This window comes from Myotis lucifugus, unplaced genomic scaffold (assembly GCF_000147115.1).
Source record: "Myotis lucifugus unplaced genomic scaffold, Myoluc2.0 scaffold_208, whole genome shotgun sequence".
Taxonomy (NCBI): Eukaryota; Metazoa; Chordata; class Mammalia; order Chiroptera; family Vespertilionidae; genus Myotis; species Myotis lucifugus.
Genome location: NW_005871256.1, coordinates 1,895,990 through 1,915,234, shown reverse-complemented (window position 1 = coordinate 1,915,234; position 19,245 = coordinate 1,895,990). Strand labels below are relative to the sequence as shown.

The window sequence follows — 19,245 nt, the reverse complement described above, 5'->3', positions numbered from 1 at the left end:
CCCGGAAGGGGTGGGGCACAGTTTCAGAAACAGCCAATGGGCGGCTTGGAGGCGGGGCAGCCGTGGGAGCGGCGGTAGGAACTGTCGCGAGTCCCAGAGCGCGTCCGGCTCAGCATCCATGGAACGAGCCGAAGCGCCGAGGTGAGCGGAGCTTGCAATCTCCCCTCGCCGTCGCCCTTTTTAAGGCGGACGGCGTTCCTGCAAAGGAGGGGGAAATGCCCAGGGCGTGTGGGGATCCTGCCGGCCAGCAGGCTCCGGAGAGGGCTCCTCAGCGCTCCGCCCACCGCTGCCACCTCGGGAGCCCGGTGCGGCCGGGTAGGCGGGGGTATCGGCCCGCGCCCAGGCCGGCTGAGCCCGGACGCCGCCACACGTCCATGGACGTGAAGTCGGGCCTGAAGTCCCAGTGCACTGAAGGTTTCTCTCCTTTTGGGGCAAAAAAAAATTGAGGTTATTTGGAGGAGGCTTCAAGGGACCTGCTGATTTGCATGGCCGCCGTTTAAAAAATGCAGAACCTCTCTCTCTGCTTAGAATGCGATCACTGGCTGGCAGGCCACACCGAATTCGGGGTCGCGAGCCTTCCTTCGGCGGGTTCTCCGCGTTCAGTGTCAGATCCCTGAACCCAGGTTCGCCGTGTTTCAGTGTTTTGGCCCCCACCCCCCAGAGTCAGTATCAGAAATGGACCCGAGGCCTGTGGCTCCTTCCTGTGTCCTGTTTCACCCAAGTTACCACCCCGTTGACGAGGAATTGTGGGGTTCATGCACATGTGGAATGCGTTCTTGGGGTTTGCCAGGCAGGAGAGGGAGAGGGGCGCCGTCTAGACGGAGAGGCCGAATGGACCGGGAGCAGTGAGCACCATGGAGGGGTCTCGTCGAAGGGAGGCCTGGAGAGAAGGGGCCGGTGGAGTAGGCGGGGTTCCGTTACGACTACACGTTACACTCCATGCAGCAGGCTAAGTTTTTCAGCAGAAACATTGTTTGACCAGACAGACGGGTGCTTTCTGAAGGAGCGGTGCTGGTAGCACGGAGGATGGGTTGGAGTCAGGAGGAAGTGGAGACGAACAGGGTTGGAAAACGCCTACAGCAGGTGCAGGCCTAGCCGGGTGGGCTCAGTGGGTGGAGCGTCGGCCTGCGGACCGAAGGGTCCCGGGTTCGATTCCCGTCGTCAAGGGCACGTCCGTCGGTTGCAGGCTCCCAGCCCTGGTCGGGGCATGCGGGAGGCAACCGATCGATGTGTCTCTCACTTGGATGTTTTTCTCTCTCTCTTTCCACTCTCTCGAAAAATCAATGGAAAAATACCCTCCGGTGAGAATTAAAAAATAAATAAATAAATAAGCAGGTAGAGCCAGTACTTTGAGGGCCTTTAAGGCAGCAGCTGGCAGTAGGGATTCAAAGGCAGCCATGGGAACAGTTTTACAACCGGCACCCACCCAGGTTCTCAGATGGCTTTGGTTTTGACATAAGCACTTTGTATTTCCCATCATGCTCTTGGTTTTGCAAATTGTGTGAGAAGTGTTGCTTTCTCTTCTCAAGAAAGAAGATCCCATCTTTGCAAGAAATTATTGACCCATTGACCCATAGGTTGAGGGGCACAGGTGTCTCCTCCATGTAGATCCCGGTATCATTAGATTTTTAGATTTCTATTGCATTCGTAGCATCTAAGTCAGAGGATTTTTTGACAAACGTTTAAGAACTGTAGAACAACATTTAGTATTTGTGAATGTAATAAATGCATATGTTTGTATAATAAATGAACACGTTAGCCCCGTTAACTGTTAACAGAGATGAATCACTTCCTACCGTTGAAACCGGGATGGAAAGTACATAAATGCATCCTTGCCTTGTTTCTTGTAACTGGTTCCTTTAGTACAGAACTTGCTAAGGTCATCAAGCCTATTGATCGGAGGTCGGTCCATCAGATTTGCTCTGGGCAAGTGGTCCTGAGTCTAAGTTCTGCCGTGAAGGAGTTGGTGGAAAATAGCGTGGATGCCGGCGCCACTAATATTGGTAAGTTTGGGAGACTTAAGCCACAAGAAATAGCCAGCTTATGCTGTTTTATTCATGTAACATTTGTTACTGTCATAAGACACTCAATTATACTTTTAACTTCAAGTTAGTTAATAAAGTAAATTACTATGTACTAGGTAGTAATAATAATAGCAGTTAACTTTTATTGTGTTCTTGCTATGTGCTAGGCAGACATTGTGTTAAGAACTATGGATGGGATACCTTATTTAACCTGCAGAATAATCTTATGAGATAGGAATTATTACTATTGTTACTACTCTCTTTATTTAACAAAGGAGGAAGTTAAGGCACAGGGAATTTACTTTTTTTTTTTTTTTTAGGTTATAAAGCTAGTAAAATATGACCCCAGGAAGTCTGATTCCAAAGCCCGTTTTCTTTAATGAGTATGTTAAAATTACTCTTTTTAGCCCTAACCGGTTTGGCTCAGTGGATAGAGCTTCGGCCTGAGGACTGAAGGGTCCCAGGTTTGATTCCGGTCAAGGGCATGTACCTTGGTTGCGGGCACATCCTCAGTAGGGGGTGTGCAGGAGGCAGCTGATCGATGTTTCTCTCTCATCAATGTTTCTAACTCTCTATCCCTCTCCCTTCCTCTCTGTAAAAAATCAATAATATATATTAAAAAAATGAAGTGACAATAATACATTTAAGTAAGTACAGTTATGACTCAAATTTGCATATGTATGTTATAAATACTGTCAATATAAGGCTTTTACATGGATCAATTCTTTGAAAAATTTTTTATCCTTAGATCTAAGGCTTAAAGACTATGGGGTGGATCTCATTGAAGTTTCAGACAATGGATGTGGGGTAGAAGAAGAAAACTTTGAAGGCTTAAGTAAGTTGAATTTTTCTAACTCTATTTTAAAATATGTGGGCAAAATATTTCAGAGTGTTGAGTAAACAGTAAAACTGCTTTTCACAGCCAGTTACTTTGGTGGGCATTGTGTATGTTCATTGCTATACCCCTTCAGATACCCTGAACCTCACTTTGCACCTCTCTTCCAGCTCTGAAACATCACACTTCTAAGATTCAAGAGTTTGCTGACCTAACTCAGGTTGAAACTTTTGGCTTTCGGGGGGAAGCTCTGAGCTCACTTTGTGCACTGAGGTGATGCAACATTTTTATCTACTAACTTGACTGTAAAAAATCTTTCTGAAAATTAAAAAGCATAATTAGAATCATTATTATTTACACCTCTTTGTCTGAGTGTCTCAACTTTTCACTTCTTCATTCTGTTTTATCTTACTATCAATCTAAGTGATAATGTCTCTGAAATGTAAGCAATGAATGAATGAAATGAAGCATATAGTATTATAAAAAAATTGTTACCCTTAGTCAAGCAGTGACTTCTCAGTTTTTAAAAAATATATATTTTTTATTGATTTCAGAGAGGAAAGGAGAGGGAGAGAGAGATTGAAACATCAATGATGAGAGAGAATCATTGATTGGCTGCCTCTTGCATGCCCCCCCACTGGGGATCGAGCCCGCAACCTGGGCATGTACCCTTGACCAGAATTGTCTTCCACAGGCCAACGCTCTATCCACTGAGCCAAACCAGGTAGGGCTGACTTCTCAATTTTAAAATAACAGAGATAATAAATTATAGATGCTATTGGTTTTAACTTCAATTTTTGAACTATAATATCTTTTGTATCCTTTTAAACATTTTTGTTAGAACACTAGTAACAAATCAGAAAGAAATATTTATTTGTGAATATATAAGTTTTGAGATCTTTTACTCTTTTGCAGTGTAAATAAATTTCAAAGTTTTTATCAAAACAAAGCATTTACAGCTGGCTGGTGTGGCTTAGTGGTTGGGCATCGACCTATGAACCAGGAGGTCATGGTTTGATTACGGTCAGGGTTCATGCCCGGGTTGTGGGCTCAATCCCCAGTAGGGAGTACGCAGCAGGCAGCTGATCAGTAATTCCCTCATCATGGTTTCTCTCTCTTTCTCCCTCTCCCTTTCTCTCTCTGAAATCAATAAAAACATATTTTTACCAAAAATCAACAAAAAGCATTTTCAGAACTCTGTCGTACCTTAGATTTTATGATGATCCCTCACCCATTTGAACTCTCTTGATTATCTCAGAGGGTTCATCATCTCTTAGTCTTGAGAGAACAGAAGTGAGAAAGTGAGCGTGTGATGTCCTGACCGCCAGCACCTGATCTTTCTGACCCGGCCACCCCTGGCATTCTCTTCCAGTGACGTCACCATTTCTACCTGCCACTCGTCTGCGAAGGTTGGGACTCGACTGGTGTTTGATCACAATGGGAAAATTACCCAGAAAACCCCATTCCCACGGCCCAGAGGGACGACCGTCAGTGTCCAGCAGCTGTTTTACACGCTGCCTGTGCGCCATAAGGAGTTTCAAAGGAATATTAAAAAGGTGCGGTCATTTCAGGATCCCAGAAGCATTGAGACTGTTAGGAACAGCCACAGCAGCAGATCTGCTGGAACGCTTTACTCTCTACTTGTTCTCTTATTAAGTCTTTTGCCTGTGCTTTTTGAACAGGAATTTGCCAAAATGGTCCATGTCCTCCACGCGTACTGTATCATTTCCTCGGGCGTCCGTGTAAGTTGCACCAATCAGGTGGGACAAGGAAAACGACAGCCTGTGGTGAGCACAAGCGGAAGCTCCAGCATAAGGGACAATATTGGATCTGTGTTTGGGCAGAAACAGGTATATCTTACTGCTCTAGTGATTAAGGCAGGTTCCTGTTGTCCTTTACGATAGAATGGAGAATAAAATCTGAGAACTGATATTATTGGGTATCTGTCACAAAAATTAATGTTGAGTTCTGCGAGTTTTACTTCACTCTGGTAGAGAATAAAATAATACTCTTACTCTCTGTCTGAAAAAATATCAAGTATTATGGGCAATATGTTGATTATGGATAAGCAGGAGCTAAGTATTTCATCTTTCTAGAGAAAAATAAAAATTAATATAATGTAAAACGCAGCTGTGGGAATTCCTTGTGCTCCTACTGAGGTTAGTTGACTAGGAAAGAAAACACAAGAACCCTCACGTCTTCCTCTCTGCAGTTAGGTCCTTCTGTCCGTTAGGAAATCACTGAGTCCTGGTTTCTTCTAGTTGCAGAGCCTCATTCCTTTTGTGCAGCTGCCCCCTAGCGACAGCGTCTGTGAAGAGTTCGGGCTCAGCTGCTCAGATGCTCTGCAGAATCAGTTTTGGTGAGTAGATTGCCTCCAGGAAAATGACAATCAAGTATTTTTTTTTCTTTAGTTTTTTTCTTTTTAAAGATAGTGATTTTAAGGCTTTTAGTTTCTTTTGTTCATTATAAGCCTGTAAGCAGTGTTACTGCTGAGAAAGAGATGTATACGAAGGAGTCAGTTACTTAATTCAAACAATATTCTGGGCAACTGATGTGTTTTAGGGGTTTTGTATTGAATTAATCTTTGTAGCAAAGGTTACGTTTAGTGAACAATTAGAAACATTAAAATAAATTGTTTTGTGTATAATGTTTTACTTTATTGGGATCTGGCAGAGAACAATGGAGGCTGTGTTTCCTTTAATTCATGCCTTACCCGAAGCCTAGTCCAGCATCATTACTTTTAATGGAAGAAAAAGAGACATTTTCCATCAGCAGGACTGGGCCTGTGGGGCCTGTATTGCTTACTCTCCCTCCACTTGCCTTTGGCCTATGCCTGGAATTAAAGACGGGGGATTAATTTATGTTAAGGCATCATTCTTACGGAAATGCAAATATTCCTGAGGTTGATCTCAGGTGGAATAAGCACCTAACCAGCACCTCAGTAGATACAAGTTAGCTAACAGAGCAGATTTTAAAAGGGCAGGGAATGTGGGCAGAGATCCTAGTGACAAATAGTCGGATTCCCTGGCTAGCCGGTGGGGACAGCGCAAAGGTTCTGGAATGTGTGTTTGCAGTGAGACCCACGCCTTGTGTGGGGGCCCAGGATTTAATAGGGAAGGTGAGAGGAGAGCTGAAGCAAATCATTTTGAACCCGTGGCATTGCCTGTGGTGGATTTGCTCTACCGGAGCGTTAGAGCCTTCTAGAAGGTCCGTGTCCTTACGATTCACTGGAATGGAACACAAATGCACATTAACTGAAATGTTAGTACTTAGTTGCAGGCCACCGGGTTTTATGTTTTTATTTCTTTTCTACTTCAAGAATGTGCCATATCCTATGTGTTTCTAATCCTTTTCACTCTGGCCTCCTGCCCTTGTTCACACTGAACAGTATCTCGGGTTTCATCTCTCACTGTACTCATGGTGTTGGACGGAGTTCAACAGACAGACAGTTCTTTTTTATCAATTGGCGGCCGTGTGACCCAGCAAAGGTATTTAAAATTTTTTGTGCAAGTTTTTGTAAAATCATACAAATACATTACTATGTCCATTTGAATGTGTTTTATGAGTATTTAAACTGCACCTGCAATGTTTGGCATTTCTTCAAGAGCATCTTTAGATTGGAAAAAGATTCAGTCTTAGGGATCCATGATGGAGGGGCACAAGGAATCTTTTTTGGGTGATGGATATTCATTATCTTGATTGTATACTTTAAATATGTGTAAGTTATTGCAGGCCAATTACACCTCACGAAAGCTGTTAAAAATGTATCCCTTTAGTGATGGGTTAGAACAGCATGTTATTAGAACCCTGGGGAAAGGGAACACTTACTTTTTTCTAATCTTTGTTTTGTTTGTAGGTTTCCAGACTTGTGAACGAGGTCTATCACATGTATAATCGACATCAGTACCCATTTGTTGTTCTTAATATTTCTGTTGATTCAGGTAAGTTCCACTGACATTTCAGTAAAATTGGTAACTTACTCCTAAAATAATACAATGAAAGTATAAAGCTCTGATATGACTGGAAACAGACTCTTATAGTAACAGTTAATGGCCATGTATTTTTAAAAAATATATTTTTATTTTTATTGATTTCAGAGAGGAAAGGAGAGGGAGAGAAAGTTAGAAACATCAATGATGAGAGAGAATTGGGGATGGGAATGGAGCCTGCAACCCAGGCATGTGCTCTTGACCAGAATCGAACCTGGGACCCTTCACTCTGCAGGCCAATGCTCTATCCACTGAGCCAAACCGGCTAGGGCCTTTTTTTTTTTTTTTTTAACAGGCTTTCAGTTTTATTTTACAGATTCTTATTTGTTACATTTTTAATACAGATTTTTCTGCTTTCTACTTGAAATTGTGTTAATTGTATTATTAGGAAAATGTGCCTTTTTCATGTCAACAAAGGGAGAAGGTTCTCCCTGACTTAGAAATTAATTTATTTAATATTTTTCTTATGATTTTAAAAATTCTGGTTTATTGCTATCCAGTATTTTTTCTAGGTACTTAGAAAATACATATGTGTACACCTTAAAAATTTGTAATGACCTCCGTATCTATCCATATACTTTGAGGTGAGAAAAGAATTTTGGGTAATTTTGTGTAGTACTCTTTGTCCTTGGATATAAATATTTTCTTCACTATGTCATTAAAAATTATTCAGAAACATGATTTTAATAGCTACATTTATTATATTCCAGTGTATGGATATATCTTCATTTTAAACTTGTTTATTTCAGTTTTTGGAAATTTAAATACTGTCCTTATAATTAAATCATCATCTCTATATTTGATTATTCCCTTTAGATAAATTCCTAGAATTAGAATGACTGCACTAGTGGAAATGATTGTGATGTACCAATTTACACATCTACCAACAATATATTAGGTATTATACTTTTTAACCGAATTTGGTAGGTGATAAAGTGACATCTTCCTTTAGTTTGCAGTTTTATTATACACTAGAGGCCCAGTGCATGAAATTCATGCACTCGGGAGAGGGGGCGTGGAGGGAGTCCCCTCAGCCAGGCCTGTATCTTCGCAGTCCAGGAGCCCTCGGGGGATGTGTCCAAATAAGCCATCAGCGCTGCCGTGGAGGCTGGAGAAGCTCCCACCACCGCCACTGCGCTCGCCAGTCATAAGCTCAGCTTCTGGCTGAGCAGTGCTCCCCCTGTGGGAACACCCTGACCACCAGGGGCCAGCTTCTGCATTGAGTGTCTGCCCCCCAGTGGTCAGTTCCACCATCGGGCTGAAACCAGCTCTCCAACATCCCCTGAGTCGTCCCGGATTGCGAGAGGGCACAGGCCAGGCCAAGGGACCCATAGGTGCGCAATCGGGGCCGGGGAGGGACCTGGGCCAGAGAGGGATGTAGGAGGTTAACCAGCTGGGGAGGAACCAGGGAGGGCTCCAGGGCGTGTCCAGCCCGTCCCCGATTGGCCAGACCCCAGCAGCAAGCTAACCTACCGGTTGGAGCATCTGCCCCTTGGTGGTCAGTGCACATCATAGTGACTGGTTGACCCAGTTGACTGTCTGCCCCCTAGTGGTCAGTGTACGTTATAGCGAGCAGTTGAGCGGCCTTAGCATATCATTAGCATATTATGCTTTGATTGGTTGAACAGATGACCAGACACAGCATATTAGGCTTTTATTATATAGAATTTTCACCTGCTTATTCTTTTTCTTATGCAATTTACACATTGAAATCTTTGCATATTTTTTCTATTTAGAAAATTGTTCATCTTTTCCTTGTTTATTTGAAGGATCTAATTTTATAGTTTATGAATAATAATTTGGACACTAATGTCTTTAATAGTACATTTGGTCAGTACAAGTGAATAAAATAGTAGGTAGGGGAATTTCTGTTGTTATAGGTGAATTTAAACACAGTAAGTGTCTTTTCTTTTTTTTTGCCTTAGGATGTGTTGATATCAATGTTACTCCAGATAAAAGGCAAATTTTCCTACAAGACGAGAAGCTTCTGTTGGCAGTTTTAAAGACATCTTTGATAGGAATGTTCGATAGTGATGTCAGCAAACTGAACATCAGTCAGCAGCCACTGCTGGATATTGAAGGTAAAAAACTGCAAGTACATCAACAGCTTCTAAAACATAGCTGTTGTGATACTTTCCTTAGTTTCTTTTGACATGAAATAAAATCTCCTCTTCTAGATAGAAAAGGTGTGTCTCACTAGAAAGTAATCTGTTTAAAAAGAACAGGAGCACCCTGGCCAGGTAGCTCAGTTGGTTGGAGTGCTGTCCCCATATGCCAAGGTTGCGAGTTTGATCCCTGGTCAGGGCACATACAGGAGGCAACCAATGAATGCGTGAATGTGTAGAGCAACAAATTGATATTTCTCTCTCCCTTTCTCTCTCTCTAAAAGAAAAAAGAAAGAAAGAACACGAGTCATCATTAGTGCACAGGGATGTGTTCTTACCAGAACTCAGCTGAATGCTGTGCAAGCCTTTTCATTTTCAGAGTTCTGAGAAAGTTGATCCTGACAGTTTTTGCCCATTGTCTCATTCCTTTGAGGGAGGAGGGAGTTTTTGGAGGCCCTTACAGTTGGGTAGTTTCCAGTTTGCGGCTATAATGAACTAAGCTGTGGTGAACACCCTCACCCATGGCTTTGTCCAGTATAGGCAAGTGTTTCTGACGGGAGAGGCGAGGCTGGGTCCCAGGCAAGCATGTGTTTAGGTTTAGGCGACACTCCCAGAGCACTTTACACAGCAGTGTGTCTGCCTCACTACCACCAGCCATGTGGACACATCCCATTCCATCCTTGTCCGAGTGAATGCTTGTGTTTTCATTCTACCCATTCTGGTGAGCAGACCTGGGCATCATGTGAGGTTTTCATTTGTCTCTCTTTGTGGTTAATGTCGAACAGTGTTCATGCTTTCTCAATTGTATCTCCTCTTTTGTGGCGCTGTTCCTCTTATTCCTGACACTCTCCTCTGTTCCTCTCTGCCTAGGCCACTTACTGAAACCGCACTGGGCAGAGACAGAAAAGCCTCTGCCAGAGAAGCAGGGGAGTCCCGCTTCGCTAGGGACGCGAGGAGCAGAGAGAAGGGCGGTGACCATTTCCAGGCTGCGGGAGGCCTTTTCTCTTCGTCACTCAGCAGAGAACAGGCCTCAGAACAGGCAGGTTTCTCCGAGACAGAAGAGAAGCGTGCCGTCTTCCAGGCCTTCAGACGCCCTCTGCCCCCAGAAACCCTGCTCAGGCGCAGGCTGGACCGGCCCTCCAGGAGGGGGGATGAGTCCGGATGAGGACAGAGAGGAGGCGGAAAGGGACTCAGGGCATGGCAGTACCTCCGCAGGCTCAGAGGAGGGGTTCAGCACCCCGGACATGGGCAGTCACTCCAGCAGTGACCGAGCAGCCAGCTCCCCGGAAGACAGGTCTTCACAAGAAAAGATGGAGTCGTGTGAGAAGTTGCCTGAAACTGGGCGTCGTTTTTCAGACATGGAATGCCATTTAGACCCAGAAGACAGCGGATGTAAATTTAGAATGTGGCCTCAGCCAACTAATCTCTCAAACACCAAGCGATTAAAAAAAGAAGGAATTCCCTTCAGTTCTGACATCCCTCAGAAGGCGGTTAATATGCAGAACATGTCGGTGTCTCAGGTTGACGTCGCTGTTAAAATTAACAAGAAGATCGTGCCCCTGGACTTTTCCCTGAGTTCTTTAACTACACGCGTGAAGCAGTTACATCACCAAGAGCAGCGCAGAGGCGAGCAGAACTACAGGAGGTTCCGGGCAAAGATTTGTCCTGGAGAAAATCAAGCAGCAGAAGAGGAACTAAGGAAGGAGATAAGGTAAAGGCTTTCCCTGAGAGCACCTTTGCTCATTGGTGTGTGCGTGATCCTTCCAGAGTCAGCTTTCGCTCCTCTGGGTCTTGTGTGCTCTGCTGTGATGGCATCTCTTCTGGGTCAGGCCTGGGTGTGGCTCTGCCTTGGCACCAGCGCCTGGGCCTCTGGCCCCTGCTGCCTATCAGGGTGGTCCTCCCTGGGGTCTTCCGTGCACCACAGACTTGTATCTCAGAACGTCAGACTTGCCCCACTTTCCTCTCTTTCTCCCTCCCTCTAGAACAGTGGTTCTCAACCTCTGGGTCGCGACCCCTTTGTGGGTTGAACAACCCTTTCACAGGGGTCGCCTAAGACCATCGGAAAACACATATATAATTACATATTGTTTTTGTGATTAATCACTATGCTTTAATTATGTTCAATTTGTAACTGAAAATACATCCTGCGTATCAGATATTTACATTACCATTCATAACAGTAGCAAAATTACAGATATGAAGTAGCAACGAAAATAATTTTATGGTTGGGGGTCACCACAGCATGAGGAACTGAATTAAAGGGTCGCGGCATTAGGAAGGTTGAGAACCACTGCTCTAGAAGATTCTAAATTTGGAGCCAGTTTGATTCCACAAAGCGGCCTTTATCCGTACCAGTGCATCCCTGGCAAGGCTTCCTCCATTCACCAACTCCTTTCACTGCCTCGCACATCCAGCAGATACATTTGCTATAAAGAACTCTTTCTCCTGCCCAAAACCGTGCAAGAATTTTCCCCTTGGATTTCCTTAGCGTGTCCTATCTGTCTGTCCAAGTCAGTGGATCCCTTGATCCTGATTTCATTCCTCTTCCTCAAGGTTTTCAGCCCACAGCGACTTTTTTTCCGCTGAAAGGAATTCATTCACTTTTGGTGGATAGAACACATTGTCAAACCTGTGGTTTTAAGAAGATCATTCCGGATAAGGCTACGGAAAAGGAGTCAATTTAAAGAAAAAGATAAGGCTACAGATAATAGAAAATACTGCCCCCTTTTTCAGTCAGTAATCATGTACAACATCGTGACTTGTTAAAATGTTGAATTCTGAAATTCTTAACTTTTGTCTTTTTAATGAAATATATATTTTATTGATTTTTTACAGAGAGGAAGGGAGAGAGATAGAGTTAGAAACATCGATGAGAGAGAAACATCGATCAGCTGCCTCCTGCACACTCCCCACTGGGTATGTGCCCGCAACCAAGGTACATTCCCTTGACTGGAATCGAACCTGGGACCCTCAAGACCGCAGGCCAACGCTCCATCCACTGAGCCAAACTGGCTAGGGCTTAACTTTTGTCTTTTTAAACTTTGCCTTGCAGTTGACTGAACACAGTGCAGCTGTGTAATGACACTGAACTTTTGTAGCACTTTTAGTGTGGACCACGTAGGCTTTGCCTGATTTAGAGTATAAATTCTTTCTGTTTTTAATATATTTTTATTTATTTCAGAGAGGAAGGGAGAGGGAGAGAGGATCATTGATTGGTTGCCTCCTGCACCCCCCCCCCCCCCCGCCACCTCCACTGGGGATCGAGCCCGAAACCCAGTCATGTGCCCTGACCCAAAATCGAACTGTGACCTCCTGGTTCATAGGTCAACGTTCAACCACTGAGCCACAGCTGGGGCTAGAGTATAAATTCTTCAAGACTTTTATGTTATGTAATTCCTTTGCTATTCATAGTGCCTAGCTTACACTGAGAAAGGTCTTCAGGAAATATGTCCTTTCAGCAGTGTGTAATTAATTGGGGTGTGTGTAATTAAGTGGGGTGAACTTTGCATGTCATCTGGTGGAACGGTGAACTCGGATGCAGTGAAGAGAGCCAGGTTCTTTCAGGTGCACGTACGCTCACGCACAGTCACAGCAGGTGTGTGCTGGATGGGGAAGCGCCCGTCAGGTGCCCCAAGTGAGAGCTGCTTGTCCTTGACCTTTGCATTCTGTCAGCCCTCGAAAAGTGAAGTTAACTGCGATTTTAAAGACAGATTTTAAGTAATTCAACAAGCACTTATTGATCACCAGTTATTGTGGTTCTTGATTTTTTTTCATCAGGAAAATAGTCTTTTAAAATGCCTCACAATTATCGTTTTCTCCATGCAGTAAAACGATGTTTGCAGAGATGGAAGTCATCGGTCAGTTCAACTTGGGTTTTATCATCACCAAACTGGACGCGGACCTCTTCATCGTGGACCAGCACGCCACGGATGAGAAGTACAACTTCGAGATGCTCCAGCAGCACACCGCGCTGCAGGGCCAGAGGCTGATCAGGCAGGTGCACGTCAGGTTCTGGATTTTCAGGGTCGTTTCCCCTCCCGCATGTCAGGTCTAATAGCTTACACGTGTGCCTATGTATGTACACATAGATTTGCCATGAGCATCCCTACAGTAGATTTTTATACTTTTTACATAATAATAGTCATACCTGCCATTTACTGAGTGCTTATTATATGCCAGGCATTGTTGAAGGCATGTATTAATTTAATTCTCACAAACTATGAGGTAGTCACTGTTACTATCACCATTTCACATAGAGGTTCAGTAACGTGCTCAAGGTCACACAGCTGTGTTCTTACAAGTACCCAACATTTTAGCCATCGAAAAATGTCTGTCACTGGTTGGCCAGAAAACCCTTCTGATGAAAGGCAACTTTTAGTACTTAGTAAATCTGTTTATGGCACATGGAATGTGCGTGTTCAGGGCAGCATTGCCTGCGTGTCAGTCCTCAGCTACCGTAGACAGTTCCAATGGCTACATAGTCACCACAGATTCTGTATTTCCCTGTCCTTTGCCAGATTGAATGTTGGCAACTGACCATGTGGTGGTGTGATGGTATACCATGTAAACCAGAAGTATTTTCCTTTCTTTTTAAATGTTTATTGATTTCATAGAGAAGAAAGGAGAGGGAGAGAGGGATAGAACATCAATGATGAGAATCATTAATCAGCTGCCTCCTGCAGGCCCTTTACTGGGGATTGAGCCTGCAACCTGGGCATGTGCCCTGCCCGGGAATCAAACCGTGACCTCCTGGTACATGAGTCAGTGCTCAACCACTGACCTACACTGGCTGGGCCAGAAGTCTTTTCTTAAGCAAAATTATAAGAAGAGGGCATGGCTTTTCACTTGAGAAATTAAAATACATAGCAAAATAAACTCAGATCCCAGCAGAAGTAGATCCCAGCATGAAAAAGCGTACAATAAAGCAGTCACTGAGCGGGGAAACACAGGTTTCCTTACAATATGAGGAGTTCTCTCTTTCCTGTGGGATGCACTAATTGTGTTGTTTTCAGCAGAAGTGAATGGCAATGGAAGGACCTTTAATAAGCTACTTTGTAAAATTTTCTTAGAGAATCCTGCCCTGACCCCGTCTCTTTCCAGGTCAAGTCTCACTTACTTTCTGCCCCTCGGGCACTGGGTGTCTCTTCTTCCTGATTCTCAGTGTAGCTGTAGTTGTAATTTATTTGACTGTTTGATCAATGCCTTTCTTCCCCAATAGACTATTACTCCACGAGGGCAGAGACTGGGTCTGCGCTTTCTTACGGGGTCTGCTCACTCTAGTCCCCAGGAGAGGATTCAGAAAAAGACAGGTGGGATGGCAGATTCATGAAAAGCAACTTACTTTTATACTTTAACTCCTGAAACGAACTTAAAAAAAAAAATTAAAAGGAAATTCTCAGCAAGTTTTTTGACAGGAAAGGCACATAGCTCAATGAAGTGTTACTATTCCCGTTCTTTTTGAAATGGATTCAAGAGCTCACAGTATTGTTTTAATTTCATTTCTGCGTTATACCTGCATGTTTGACTTGAAGATATGGCTTGACTCTCTCCTTTGACTTTCAGACCCCAGACTCTCAACTTAACTGCTGTCAATGAAGCCGTCCTGATAGAAAACCTGGAAATCTTCAGGAAGAATGGCTTTGATTTTGTTATCGATGAAAGTGGTGAGTTATTACTTAAGCCTGTAGAACTGTGCCCTTTTAGAACTGGGACCAATCTTTGAGGTCAGAGAGATCCATATATTTTATAAGAAGTGAAGATGGTTGCCCTCTCTGTCAGATACCTAGTACAGGTAGCACTCAAACAAAACACATTTTTCAACTAATGATTTTTTTTTCTTCAAATTTTATTCTTTTAGCTCCCATCACTGAAAGGGCTAAATTGATTTCCTTGCCAACTAGTAAAAACTGGACCTTCGGACCCCAGGACATCGATGAGCTGATCTTCATGCTGAGTGACAGCCCTGGGGTTATGTGCCGGCCTTCCCGCGTCAGGCAGATGTTCGCCTCCAGGGCCTGTCGCAAGTCTGTAAGTAAAGGAAGCTCCCCTGGCAGGACCCCAGGGTCTGCGCACTCTAGTCCCCAGAAGTCCTCAGCTCAGCTGCTGGGCAGTCAGCGTTGTGTGTGGCTGTGACGGCCACAAGTCATTGTATAGATAGAGCCTCATCGCCCTGTCAACCTGACATGCCATCTCCACATGTCTGCGTTATCTTTGACTCTACCCCATAATTGCTGCTTTTTCTCTACTTCCATTAAGTGTATTCACTCTCAGAGGTTCATTGATCCCAGTGCAGTTAGCTGTCCATGCGTGTTGTTTGTCTGTGGACCATGTGGATATTAACAACGTTGGTAGATAGAGAACTGCTGCTGCCCTGCCTGCACAACACTGCGCAGGTCGCACCGAGTCCTTCATAGGGTGCCGTGAAGTCAGCACGCATTTCACAGGGCGCCGTGAAGCATTGCTCATTAACTCACTGTGCAGGCGCTGGAGAGGGGAGCAGTGGTTGACAGCCTGGTGTCCAGGTAACATAAGTGAATCTCTATCTCCTGGCCCATTGGAAAGGCCAGGACGCCATTCCTTCGACATGTACCCCTGGAGCCCCTGCTGTGTGGCCCACCCTGTGCCAGGTGCTGGGGCCACAGCGCCACCGTGCAGATGAGGTCCTCGTCCTTGTGGAGCTCATGGCTTAGTGGGGAGAAATAGACATGGCAAAGCCACGCCAGCTTCAGATGCCAGTCAGTTGAGTAAGGAAATTACAACAGTATTGGGACAGGGAGTGCCCACAGAAGATTGAGGTGAACAGTAGAGGCGGGAGCAGGGAAAGGCTGTCGGAGGAGATGACATCTGAGCTGACCTTAGAAGATGAGAGGGAGCCCATTGGGTCAGAACTTTCCAAACAGAAGAAATGGCAAGTGTGAAGGCTCCGGGGGTTTGAGCAAAGTTGGGGGCTGATCCCAGTGACTGAGCAGGGGACTAGGACGAGAGAAGCCCAGCAGCCATGGACCCACAGCGGGTCTTGCTGGTCCTGGTCAGACCTGAGAGTTGGTGCTGCATGTGTTGGGAGCCCCTGGAGAGTTGTCCTGGCTGAGAACAGACTAGGGCAGTGATGGCGAACCTTTGGAGCTCGGCGTGTCAGCATTTTGAAAAACCCTAACTTAACTCTGGTGCCGTGTCACATATAGAAATTTTTTATATTTGCAACCATAGTAAAACAAAGACTTATATTTTTGATATTTATCTTATATATTTAAATGCCATTTAACAAAGAAAAATCAACCAAAAAAATGAGTTCGCGTGTCACCTCTGACACGCGTGTCATAGGTTCGCCATCACTGGACTAGGGGGTGCCAGAAATAAAGGTGGTGGGGAAAGCAGTAGCTTTTTACATTTGGGGCGTGAGTGGGATTAAGAGTTCAGTTTAGATGTGTTATATTTGGGATTCCTCTATCAGTGGTTCTCAACCTTCTGGCCCTTTAAATACAGTTCCTCATGTTGTGACCCAACGATAAAATTATTTTCGTTGCTACTTCATAACTGTAATGTTGCTACTGTTATGAATCATAATGTAAATATCTGATATGCAGGATGGTCTTAGGCGACCCCTGTGAAAGGGTCGTTCGACTGCCAAAGGGGTCGTGACCCACAGGTTGAGAACCGCTGCTCTAGATGGTAAGTGGAGGGTCTAGAACAGTCCTATTAATGAGTCTCGAGCTCAGGGGAACTATCAGTGCTGGAGATAAAATGTTAGGTGTACTTCACAGCCATGGAGTTGCATGAAATTACTCAAGAGAGGAGTTTAACTAGAGCAGGGACTAGGGCCGGGACCTGACTTTCAGCCACAGAGATTTCTTTGATGAAGGCCTATCAACCCAGCGCTGGAGTTTGTGAGAGTTGGGACTGGCCTGTGCTGAGAGCCAGACATTTAAAATTATGTCTTCGTGTGACTCAGAGATCAGAGCCAACGGGCTGCTCCTTCATGCCCACAGCCAACGGGCTGCTCCTTCATGCCCACCTGGCAGGTCCATTCAGCTGCAGCTCTTGTCCTCCGGGCAGCACACCGAGGGCGCAGGCTCTGGCCATCTGCCCTTCCAGCCCCGTGTGCTGCTCTTGTCTGCAGACCAGTCACTCTGGTCCCCTTCCCGTCTCAAGCCCTGAGTGCTGACCCGTCCCTCTGCCTGGATTCCCTGCTTCACATTCCTGCGTCACATCCCTGGCTCCCTCTGCCCCTGGTCCCTGAGCACCGACTGAAGTGGCCTCTTCCCGGCATTAGGGCACAGCGCCCCTGAGTGATAGCTGTCTTGTTCCTGTTAATTTGTCTGTTGTCTGTGTTCCTCCAATGTGGCAGAGTGCTGCCCCATATCCTGCCTCTGGGACTGCCAGTTTCAGGCCTGCCACCTCTCGCCACCTCTCCTTGTTTCAGGGCCTCCGTTTCTTGCTTGCCGTGGCATCGTCCATCTCCCTGTATCTGTCAGATAGTGATAGGAGCTATGGAGCAAAGGCAAGGCGAGGGCTACAGCGGGGTAGACGAGGAGAGCTGGTTCCCTGAGAGGAGGCGGGGCATTAGGGCAGAAGCCCGAGGGGAGCGGGGAAGTGAGGCATGCCCACATTGGAGGAGAGCCTCCCGGTAGAGGGCACAGCCAGTACCAAGGTCCTGAGGCAGGCACTCCAGTGTGGCTGCAGTGGGGGAGGGAAGGTTGTATGCTTGCAAGTGCAGGCGTGAAGGCCAGATCAGGTGATGCACTGCGCTGTTATTCAGGTGAAGAGCCAGGAGCTCTGGCACCGTTCAAAGGGGTCACTGGCGGCTGAGTGGAGGATGGTGGGTGCGGTGAGGGGGAGCAGGGAGGCTGTTAGGAGGTCGTTGCAGTTGCTGAGATGACAGGTGAGGGTGGCCGGCACAGAGGTTGTGCTGGCACCGTTGAGACTAGTTGGCTTCTGGGCGGATGACGGCATCTTGAGGAAAGGGAAGGAGCCAGGGAGGGGGGGTGTCACAGAAAGGTGGACGCTGAGGTATTAGAAGGCAGTGTTGTCTGGGGGAAGATTTTTCAGGGAATGTTGGCTTTGAGTTGTAATCTTGTCCAGCTTTGTTTTAGAGAAAAATTCGGCTAGAGAGTTGTTATTCTAACCCAGACCGAGTAAAACTTGAAACCGTTGTGTCTCGTATTCAGGTGATGATTGGAACTGCTCTTAACACAAGTGAGATGAAGAAACTCATCGCCCATATGGGTGAGATGGACCATCCCTGGAACTGTCCCCACGGCAGGCCGACCATGAGACACATCGCCAATCTGGACGTCATTTCTCAAAACTGACCTTGTTTTATAGACTGGACTTTTCTGTTTTGCAAGGCAGGGTTTAACCATTTTGTTTCAAAATTAGCCTACTTAAAAAACAACAACACATAGCAGCGCCATTTAGAAATGATGTTGAGAGCCTTTTGCACCATGTGGAGTATTGCTGCAGTGTTTTTTGTTCTGAATTTATGTGTGTGTGTATGTGTGTGTGTGTGTGTGTGTGTGTACAGGCAAGAGCATGTTTTTTCAAAAATGGGAAGAGCACTTTGGAAGCCATCCAGGCCTTGGCTCTGGCCTAGCATATTTTAGGCTGCAACGCTAAGCCTAATGATGATTAAGTCGACAATGGTTTAATTTCATAAATTTAAAATTATGATCCTCTTGGCTCACTAGTTCTCAACCCTGATGTACATACATTTTTTTTAAAGGAATAATCTGGAAAACCTAGTGGGGGTCTCTGCCCAGCTGGGAAGAAAGGACCCAGTGGAGCTGGGATTATGATTTTTAAATGTTCCCCAGGGCGGCAGGCACTGTTGTAGGCAAGGGGAAATAAAAGGTTTGGATTTGGCCGTAATTTAAGGCTGTGATGTGGTTTCCTTGGGGTGGGAGCTGCCAGATATTCCAGTTACTGGCTCCGAGTGGTACTGGAGATGGAAGAATCCCTGTGTTTTGTCAGATAGCTTTTCATGGTATCTCATCCCATTTGAACTCTGCCAAAAATGCAGCTAAAAATGCCGTCTGTGGAGTCCAAGTGGTGGTTGGTGTACAATGGCGAGTGTAGGCCACCCCCCTGCTCTCGCCCTCCCTGCCCAGACCTCGGGCCCCCTGGGAGAGAGGCTTCCATTCCCAAACTTAGAATTCATTCTTCGCTGTAATGAGACAGCCAAGTAATAATTATTACCAGTATTGTGTCAAGCTTAGGCTGGTGTGCCTGTCTGCAGGGTCTTATTTAATATTTTTAAGAACTCTGCAAATTGGGGTTTCTGGCCTCAAAGATGGCCA

The 19,245-nt window shown here is 45.4% G+C and overlaps 1 protein-coding gene across 5 annotated transcripts; it reads left to right on the top strand.

Moving 5' to 3' along the window:
- The first annotated feature begins 34 nt into the window (after positions 1–34).
- Positions 35–18,817, top strand: PMS2 (PMS1 homolog 2, mismatch repair system component). Of its 5 annotated transcripts, none has more exons than XM_006097691.2 (15): positions 35–141; positions 1,864–2,003; positions 2,773–2,859; positions 3,030–3,132; positions 4,232–4,415; positions 4,542–4,709; positions 5,121–5,218; positions 6,248–6,347; positions 6,716–6,800; positions 8,774–8,929; positions 9,824–10,664; positions 12,779–12,946; positions 14,516–14,616; positions 14,811–14,980; positions 18,118–18,817. In XM_006097691.2, the coding sequence occupies exons 1-15, from the start codon at positions 119–121 to the stop codon at positions 18,259–18,261; spliced, it is 2,568 nt and encodes an 855-aa protein (XP_006097753.1). In that variant the 5' UTR covers positions 35–118; the 3' UTR covers positions 18,262–18,817. The 5 variants fall into 5 exon arrangements, with proteins under 5 accessions (XP_006097753.1, XP_023617224.1, XP_023617225.1 ...); XM_023761456.1 differs by having other exon boundaries at positions 39–141; positions 1,869–2,003; XM_023761455.1 differs by lacking the exon at positions 35–141 and having other exon boundaries at positions 1,287–2,003.
- Positions 18,818–19,245: the final 428 nt, after the last annotated feature.